This window comes from Cornus florida, unplaced genomic scaffold (genome assembly GCF_030987335.1).
Source record: "Cornus florida cultivar Cherokee Brave unplaced genomic scaffold, ASM3098733v1 CherokeeBrave_3.0.0_Hap2_Chr11, whole genome shotgun sequence".
NCBI classification, from domain to species: Eukaryota; Viridiplantae; Streptophyta; class Magnoliopsida; order Cornales; family Cornaceae; genus Cornus; species Cornus florida.
Window position 1 is genome coordinate 126768313 of NW_026775581.1, and position 10098 is coordinate 126778410.

The 10098-nt window shown below is 38.2% G+C and overlaps 1 protein-coding gene across 1 annotated transcript; it reads left to right on the forward strand.

Annotated features, from left to right (window-relative positions):
• The first annotated feature begins 41 nt into the window (after positions 1 to 41).
• Positions 42 to 840, forward strand: LOC132284407 (uncharacterized). Its single transcript, XM_059786523.1, has one exon. The coding sequence runs from the start codon at positions 134 to 136 to the stop codon at positions 644 to 646; it is 513 nt and encodes a 170-aa protein (XP_059642506.1). The 5' UTR covers positions 42 to 133; the 3' UTR covers positions 647 to 840.
• Positions 841 to 10098: the final 9258 nt, after the last annotated feature.

The following is a 10098-nucleotide window of genomic DNA, read 5'->3' on the forward strand; positions in this document are numbered from 1 at the left end:
GCAATGGACACTATTGAGATATTAAATGGTTATTGACAGGATAAGATTGTTAGGACTACACAAGCTCCTCATCTTATATTTTCTCCACACAAAAAAATTTCCCTCTCTCTCTCTCTCTAAAATTTCTCCAACTATGCACGCATCAAAGATGCTGCTCCTCTCTCCAGCCTGCACCTCACTGCCTGCACCACATAGAAATAGAAGTAGTAGTTACAATGCCATATATAGAAGAACAGGCTCATACGCACCGCTCAAGGTGTTGTCAATGGCAAATGAGAGCAGCGAAAGTGAGAGCTCCACCATAGCAAAAGTGGCCATAGTGGGTGGACTGATCTCCACGCCGGTGATAGGGTGGTCTCTCTACACGCTCAAGACCACGGGCTGTGGCCTCCCACCCGGACCAGGGGGCTCAATAGGTGCACTAGAAGGCGTCAGCTACCTGGTGGTTGTGGCGATTGTGGCTTGGTCATTGTACACCAAGTCCAAAACTGGCTCAGGTCTGCCTAACGGCCCTTTCGGGTTGTTAGGTGCTGTGGAAGGTCTGTCATACTTGTCTCTGCTTGCCATTGTTGTTGTGTTTGGGTTGCAGTTCTTTGAGCAAGGCTCCATTCCGGGACCACTCCCCAGTGACCAGTGCTTTGGCTGAGGTCTCCCTCTTCTCTTTTAGTTATGTACTGTTGTTATTTCTTCAATATATATTGTTTTGTGACCACTAGACGAGTTGAATTCTCTATCATTGTGTTTGGTAAAAGTTGTGCTAAATTTATGCTCTATTCAGCAATAAAGAATGTCCCCGCATTTCCCCAAATTTTACTCAACAAAACTACTTTTTACAAATAACATCATGTTGTATCATCCAAACATATAAATGTCTACTAATCTAGCTAACATTGAACCTGCTATTCATAACATTACAAGCTATTAAGGAATTGAAGAATTACAGATGAATTTACAAAAGAATTTAACTGTGTGAACAGCAAACTCAAAGAAGACGTTGCTATTACAAGAATTGCAAAACCTACTATCCCTATATTGTTAGTTTTGGGTCTAATTTGATTTTCTAGTTGAGCTTGTTTTGTGAATTTTTTCAATTCCGTGTAACCAGTTATATAGGCGGATCTCTTAGATTCCATTGTAATGCAGTGACCCAATTTCTTCCGATTTTAAGAAAAGATAAAATTCTGAAAAATGGGTCGATGGAGTAACGTGTTAGAGATAAGAATGGGATTCAATTGCTGTGTTTGGTTGAAATGAATAAGCTGATTATAACACTTGCTAGAGTATTAGTTTTGACAAAGACTTTAACCCCAAATATGCAAAGAGAAAAAAAGGCCTTCGCATACTCTATTGAAGTTGCCTAAAGAAAGTGAAAAAGAACTCCAGTAGATGTCTTAGCATACTCTGTGAAATGGTTCCAGATGCTGATTCCAAATTCATCTTAATTTAGAAACAAAAGCGACGTGGGTGAGGAAGACTTGCTGCTTGAAAGGTGTGAGAATAAACTCTTGGGCGCTTATGAAACAGTTTGTAAGAGGGGAATCCAAACAAGAAAAATAGATATCAAAATCACAACAAAAACCTCATAACAAATGGGACCAGGAGTAATTGTTGTGGGTCTGTGAACATGAAAAATAGAAAAGATGAAAACCCATTGGTCACTCATCAGAACTTGAGAAATAGAAAAGATGAGGGCTCTTAATGATTGTTAGTGTGGTAATCGATCGTGGAATGCTAATGACAGCAACGATAACGGCATCTGCGTCGGCGGTGATGTTCCGTTGGTGAGGCTTTTAGGAATTAGGTTATAAGTTATAATATATACGTAGTAAAATTTTAATATGGCATACATGTCATTAAAAGTTATCTTGAAAAGGTCGTCCTCGATCATAGGACGCACTGGAGGCTTTTTCCTTACGCCGTCAAGGGTTTCTCTGGCATCAAAGTTTTCTCGTTGTATCGAGAGTTTCGGAGTGTTGTGTCCCTCTGTTTGGTCACCTTGAGTGGTGTTTCTTCACTTTTCCATTCTGGTTTTCCTTGTTCCCCATTATTTTGAGGGTGGTCTGCTTGGATCTGGCTGGTGGGCTGTGTTTTGGTTGGATTTGGGTGGATTCCTTCAATCTCTGGGGTTTTTGAGGTTTCCTTTTGTTTCTCGGTCTGGGTGTTTGGTGTTTGATTTGTGCTGGGTGTTTGGTGTTTGGTGTTTGGTTTGGGTTTGGATTACTCTGGTTTCGGTTGTTTGGTATGGCTTCATTTTGTAATTTCTCTCGATTCCGTTTCATTCTTCATTGTCTGGTTCTTTTTTAGGTGTTTTGGTGGTGTACCAATCCGACTCCGCTTCTGTCTCTGTTGTTTTGGCGGGCTATCATGAGTCCGATGCGTGGAGTGATGATTGGTGGTGTTGGTCGGAAGGGAGGATGGGGGTAGTTAAGACCTAATTTAAATTGGGGGGCTCTAGTTGGAGAGGGTTCGCTAGGGTTGGGATGGGGGTTGCTGAGAAAATGGTTGTTTTTGAACTTGATACTGATGGTTTATTGGCGGTCTGTGTAGGCGTTGGGGGGTTATTGGTTCCATGGTCAAGGGAGGAAGGGGTTTGCTGGTGGTAGTAAGGGTGCTCACTGGTGTACCTTTTGTTGTCGGCACTTGCTGTCGGTGTTGTGGATGTCAGTCACTGCTAAGATGACGTCATCGCTGACGTCAGGGAAGGTTCTCGATTTTGTTCATCTAGTGGGACCCGTGTCTCTGCCAAACTACGTAATCCTGTTGACTAAGGCGTACCCGCCTTTATTGGGTAAGTTGTTTCTTCACTTCTAAGAGGCTACAGTGATTGGGTTTGTGGATGGGCTTATAAGCCATCTTCACTACGCTTTGCGATATGATACTTCTGAGGGATTATTACCTCGAGCAGTGCACGACGGTCACTTCACCCTTCGTCAGTGATAAGACAAGTGGTTGAGTTTCTCAGTGCTTGGCCTTTGGGCTATGTTTGGGCTATTTATTTGTTGTTCTTCCGCTATTTCATATATGTGTGGCTTTTATCTCTTTTCTTTATTTCTCTATTACCAAAGTGGGCGATATTTATATCCCCTTTGTTTCTTAACTGTAGTTTCTTTTCTGAGGGGATCATGGAGCAAGACATTCTGACACAGCTCGGGGGATTAACTTTAACGCTGGCTGAGAAAGAGCCGATTCACCTGTCAACCGAGGATATGGCCCAAGGAGTTCAGGTTTGTATTGAGAGTTGTTAAACAATAATTGATTCTAGAGGGGGGGTGAATAGAGTCAACGGCCAATTAATAAAATTTACAATTTCACTAGAAATAAACAATTATGCAATAATCAATTAAAGTAGATAATAATTCAAAGCATAAATGTAAGAGAGATAGGGATAAGAAATTGCAAACAATGATACAGAGATTTTTAGCGAGGTTTGGAAACTCCTACTCCTCAGCTCAAGATCCCTTTTAAGACTTCCCAATCCACTAGAGCTTCTCCTTAATGGTAGAGAGCAAACCTTCACATGAAGCAAGCATTTGCTTCCCTTTCTTGCTAGGAGAACACCTTTCTCCTAGGCTTCTTTCAGGTTACACCAATCATTACAAGTTTGTAGAAAAGATTGTAGTTAAAGTACAAGATTGAATCTTTCTCAAGATAGATTTACAATTTTTAAGCTCACAACTACAGTAAGTAAATAAATGAAATAAATCTCAAATCTCTAGAATGGAATGAGTGATCAAATGATTGCCTTGAATGCTCTAGAATGAAGCTCTTGATTAATCTTCAAATTGCTCTCAATAGATGTATATTGTAACACAAGCTGCAACTCCTATTTATAGAGAGAAGAAGTCAATATAGCTGTTGGAGGTCAATATAGCTGTTGGAGATGAGGTGTCAATAATCCAAGTTCGTAGGTAGCCGTTTGATTTGAAATTGACTATGTATCGGTCAGCTGATGGAGCATCATCGGTCGGCTGAAAGCCTTTCGTCAGCTGGCTGATCCCCAATCATCGGTCGGCCGAAACGGTTGTTTAAAGTTACAGCTCCCGGGACTTCATGAAACCTTTATGTCGGTCGACTGATGGATAACCTTCGGTCGGCTGATACATATATAATTTTATGAAAAGCCTAATCGGTCGACTGAACCTTCATTTTCAGTCGGTCGAAACTCCTTGAATGTGATCCTTCACTTTCCTTCTCTGTTTCTAGGCTTTCAAATAGATTTTGCCATTTAACTCATGATCTTAGAATGTGTGAGCTTCACAACTTTCATATATTATTTTATTTTATCATTTGATTCTATGGTACTACCCCATTTGAATTTGACATTCTTGATTGCTTTTCTTCTCTGTGTTTCACTTTTGAAGTTTGGAAGAGAATGACTTGTTTTCTTTTGTCTTTGGAGTGCATAGAATATTTAGCTTGGCTTTGCCTTTCCTTGTTTTCCACTTCACTTTTGGACTTCCAATGACTAACCTGTTAAATGTTCGCAATGCAAAGGTTAGTTCTTAAAACACAATTAATGTTTTGTGATCGTCAAAATTAGTCTTGGGGTTAACAAGAGTCTTTTTGCCAAAGTTTGGACTTCTAAATCTATTACTCTTGTAGGTGTGAAGTTTACGTTTGGAAAGCTTTTTGCTAAGTTGTGGCCAAAGAATCAACATAAGCAACCCCTGTACCAGCGGATTCAGGTTTTTAAGGTTGCACATAACTTGTTCCAGTTGATTATTCCAGACACAGGTGTTCGTCATGGGGTGATTCAGGGCTGTCCTTGGTTATTTGATGGTGACCTTGTGGTTATTTGATGGTGGGAGGAGGGTCTTTTAAATTCTGAAGGTCTGTTCCAAGTCTCTCCATTCTGGATACAACTTTCCGATGTTCAAGCGGATTTCTTATCTAAAAAGGTGGGCCAACGAATTGCTAACTCCTTTGGTAGATGCTTAAAAGTTGAATTACGGGACAAGAGTGGTATGGATGGTAAAGAGAAAGGTCTTGCGGATAGTCTTGCAGATGGAGCTGAATGTTTTACAACCTCTTAGACGGCATGTGGTCTTATATAACCCGACTGGGGTGGCTTCCACGGCTCAAATTCGGTATGAAAAATTACCTTCTTTTTGTTTCTTATGTGGTATCATTGGAAAGTTTGTACTGTGGAAAGGGGTCCTGGGATACCTGATTTTAAGGAGTATGGGGGTTGGCTTGGGGTCGAAAGTTTTATAGGGCGCGATTTATAGCTAACCAGAGAAGAAAGGAAGTGCTAGTTGGGGTGAAAATAAAAAACAATGGCTTTATATGGAGGATAATGACTCTGATGGGGTGGACGATGTGGGTCACTTCCCTTCCTCCTCCTTGGCTCGTCCTTTTCCTGAATGGCCTGGTGACTCTCGTGGGATCTTTGGAAGCCATTTGGGTAGAAACTATTTCCCTCAAATGCTTCATTTGCAACCACCAGTGGTTGCTCTGTCATGTGTGGGTGATCCAAATCGAATGCTAGGTGGAGAGGGTCATGGTGAGGGGTCTACAGGTGCTGTTGATTTACCAATTCTGCCAGCTGTGGAAAATAATGGTAAAGGGGTTATGGTGGATTTTAATCCTGGGACAGATCAATTGCCGGTGCCTAAGGGGGTACTATGGTAAGGTCGTCCTCCCAGAGTCATGTGGCTTCTATGCGGTGGATGATGCAGTGAACTTTGATCCAGTTACCTCTCCTATTAAAGGCCGGATTTTGCCGTTGGAGCGTTGGGCCCAAATAGTTAAAGAAAAGCAGAAGGGCAAGGCGAAGTCCACAGCTAGAAAGGGCTCTCCCTCGGATTCGTCCGCCACTTCAAATAGTCAAGGTTCCTCGCCGGCCCGAAAGGGTCGCAAATGTTGTCAAACACTATCCGGTGGGTCTTCAGCGGCTCAGCCAAAAGGGGATAAGCGACGAAAGGGAATGGGAGGGGGTGATTTGAGCCAGATGGCTTCATTGAGTCCTCCTAGTAGTATGGCTGGTGTTCACTCAGGTTTTTCTGGCGGCTTGGGAGCGCAGTTGACGGATTCCTTCAATTCCAAGTCCTCTCAGTCATTTGTAACTAAGATTACTATGTTAGTGGGGGCTGGACAGTCTCCTACCTCAGAAACTGCTTAAGCTTTGATTCTCATGACAATGGTCATGTCTTAGCTTTAGCAAAAGTTTATTCGGGAGTCATTTGGCGGTCTTCTTTTGTGGTTCTTTTGTGATGTTTTTATGTTTTATTTGCTTCTTGCTATTCCTGTAATAGCCAGCTAGCTCTTTCTTGACAAGACAAAAAATATATATATATATATGGTATACATAAGCAAATGCGGTGCGGGCGGATAATTTTTAGAACCCGTCCCTGCCCGTGACCTGCGATTTGCGACGAGTCTCAAAGTTAAATTCATACCCACTCTAACAGTATAAAAATGTTTTTCATATTTGCTATTAACGAGGCGAAACGGGACGGTAAAAATTGTTATCCCTATTTAGCGCATTACTAATTTTGCCCTGGAGAAAATTATATTTAATTATTGAGAAAACAAATAAAATGACAAAGGATTTAAAATCTTTATATTATTTTTATTAATTTACTGAAAGCCTACTATAGAATGACTAGAAATCTAACATAGAGACTTTTAGAAAAGAAAGGAGAGTTCTTTCACATAAGTATGGAATGTTGAACAAAAATGAAAATTTATAGAATATTAAAGAGTATTGTATAGTTGTAGATGCTTACGTGCAAAGTTGCATAGAAGATTTTGGAATAGTAGAGTATTGAAGAGTGAGAGTAGATGAGATACGCTCTAAATAAGTCATGTTATTTGCCAGATATCTCAGTGCAAAATACACTCAATTTGAGGAAAGTCTCCTCAGTATTAAAACATCACATTGATACCCCAATAGATGTCCCATTTATTTAGGTAAGAGCTCCTTTTGTTAGAAGGAGATATATCTTATTATTGATATCAAAATATCAGATTCCAAAAATTCCAAGTGAAAATTGGAAATTAAATTAATATTGCTCAATGGTAGAGAGTATTGTAAAGTCGTAAATGTTTACGTGGAAAGTTGTATAGAAGATTTTGGAATAGTAGAATATTGAAGAGTGAGAGTAGATGAGATGCCCTATAAATAAGTCATGTTATTTGCCAAATATCTCCGTGCAAAATACACTCAATTTGAAGAAAGTCTTCTCAGGTATTAAAATTTACCTATCACAGAGTCATCATATTGATACCCCTTATGTCTTTTCTCTATTATCTTTGTCTCTAAAGTCCTCACACCTATCTCTATTTATAGAGTTTTCAAATCAAATTTCTTGTTGGACAATTATTCTTTAACTTCAAAACTCTAAAATAGAAACATAGTGGGATACACTTTCCTTAAAAAAATATGGATCTTCCAAAACGAAAAAGAAAACTATTTTTCTGCACACAAATTTTGAGCCACAAAACCAACAATCTCCACCTTGGCTCAAAATTCAATATTTACGTACTTCTCCATAGTTCCACCCTGAACAAGGATCTCTTCAAAGCTCCACCTCAATTAAAGATTTTTTCACCTCGAACAAAAACATTATGATAAATTTGAGAAACACTCTAACATTCACAATTACTAATTCCTTGTCTACTTAGTACCTTCTGGATTTTCCAATGCACATTAGCAACATTCCAACATAAACTGAGTCCAGAGTTTCAATTTGGAAGCCCCCTGTCTGAGCAGATCTTGATTTTAAGATTCAAGCTAAAAATTTTGTCCTCAGACTTTTACCCTTTTATCCCATATAAACATTATATTGTTATATTATATTTTGTGCAATAATTGTTATGCTATTGCATACATAATTGACATCTAGGACTAGTGACATCCAATAAGATTAACAATTATCTAAATTTATTATCATGTATCCCAAACACACTGAGATTTGGTGAATGCAATCAAGTTGGAGGAATAAGTGAATATCGGTAGTACTTGCTTAGTTGCTTGTCAGCACAACCATTTTTTAAATAGCTCACGTTGGGACATTTTTATGATTTTAGGTTACATAATTTATGAAAGTATTAGGAATCTGTCAAGAGCACATTTTCATAGTTTTGGCCACTACAATGTGGAAGATAACTATATATGTGTGTGTGTGTGTGTGTGTATAATGAATGAAGATTACTTTTGGCTTCTGCAGTTTAATGATGTTCATCACCATTGATGACGATAAAATAATTTGAAGTTGACCAACAAAGATAATCGCGGGGTTCGTTTTTCAAATTCTAGAATGCAGGAGATGACTTTGTCATTCAGTTGGTGAATGAAAATCATGATCCATCTCATTCAAAGATTCATGATCGACATTTGTGTAACCAACATGATCTCGAGGACGACAACAAATACATCGTGTGACAATTAATGAGGGACGAAAAAATACCCTCAAATATTCAATACAAATTTCATTATTTTCTTATACGATTACAAATATTAACTTGATTGTTGGAGGGTTCTTGGCCGACACCCCACTGTTGCCATTCAAAGTGACATCTTGTTGTTTTGTAAGATATACATAAGGCGGGGCAGGACGGAGAATTTTTAAAACCCTTCCCCGTCCCGTGAAGGGTTTCAAAGTTAAATCCATACTCGTCCCAATGATATAAAAATATTTTTCTTATATACTATTAACGGGACGGAACAGAATGAAACCCCGACGGGATGGTAAAAATTGCCATCCCTTGTTATTGTTTTCTGTCACATATAAGAATGGCTCAATCTTGGGTTCATTTCATCTCCATGTTGTTTTCTAAATAATTACAACTTTCTACAATCTTGTTTAAGGAAAAATATAGCACCAATTCAAAAAATAATCCTCAAATATTCCCTTCTAATTGAGCACTGCTTCCCCAAGAAACCCCATGCTGACGTTGTCATACCCCGAATTCTAAAAACTCGGTTCACGAGAAAGGGAAGGTAAGCCAGACTCTAATCCAAGTTCCAAACGCAAAAGCAAAACATGAAAATGGTAACATGATTAAAAACATCATTGATGGTTCAATTAGCCTTAGAATGGTCCACAATTAATCATGAAGCTACGGAGGTCGAACACAAGGATGCCCAACTGGGCAAGTGTTTGGCCGACCGAACCTGCTCTAAATCTTGCTCGACTGCTCACTTGAATACAGATGGAAAAAATTAAGTAGTGAGGCTCCGTTTGTTTGGCTGTAAAATATTTTTTAAAAAATATTTTTTTATTTTTTAATGTTTAGTTGTCGTAAAATATTTAGCAAAAAAAACATATATTAAAATATTTTTTTAAAAATATTTTACAGCCAAACAAACGGAGCCTCAGTGCAAAAAAATATATATATATTAAAATTTAACAAAAATAATTTATTCATAAATTTTCGACAAGTTCTTTTACATGCCCTACCCGATAGGCTTGACCTCAACCTTAACGTAGACCTTTACCAAATATCGAAAAAGTAAAAATATAAAAATATTTTACCTGGAAAAATATATATATATTTTAAAAAATATATTTTTTGTCTAAATATACGGAGCCGGGGTATTTTTATTTAATTTTTATTTTTTGGGTTCAAATTTCTTCGCACGAACACAAAGTCACAAACATTTGCATTTGTAGCACCAATTTCTAGCTATGTAGAATCAGGAGAAAATACTAAAACGTCGAAGCCAAATTGAAATCTTCACATCGCAATTATTTTGCAAGGGATACTGACAAAAAAAAAAAAAAAAAAAAAAACACGAAAGATGGAGTACAATAGTATTTATGGAGCAAGAATCAGCTTGTACTGCCAACATGTTGTGGGAGGGATGTTTCAGTGTAGAGTGTGACAAAATGGTACTGCAAAAAAGCACCAAAAAAATGAATTTTTTGGGGGTTAAATTTTATTGTTGTTCATGTTGTAAAATAGTTTTTTTTTCCATCTCTTTTTGTACATTTTTCATTACAACCGAATATTCAACTCAACACCCTTTTCAACACATGTTGCTTCACTAGCTAATCATAACTAAATACACGTAGGAATTTATTTATTTTTATAAATAAAATAAAAAAATCAAATTGAACCTAAGAAATCAAACACTTCTAACTCGAGAGTGAT

Coding starts and splice junctions, on each gene's coding strand:
- LOC132284407 (XM_059786523.1), top strand. CDS start 134: ATGCACGCATCAAAGATGCTGCTCCTCTCTCCAGCCTGCACCTCACTG.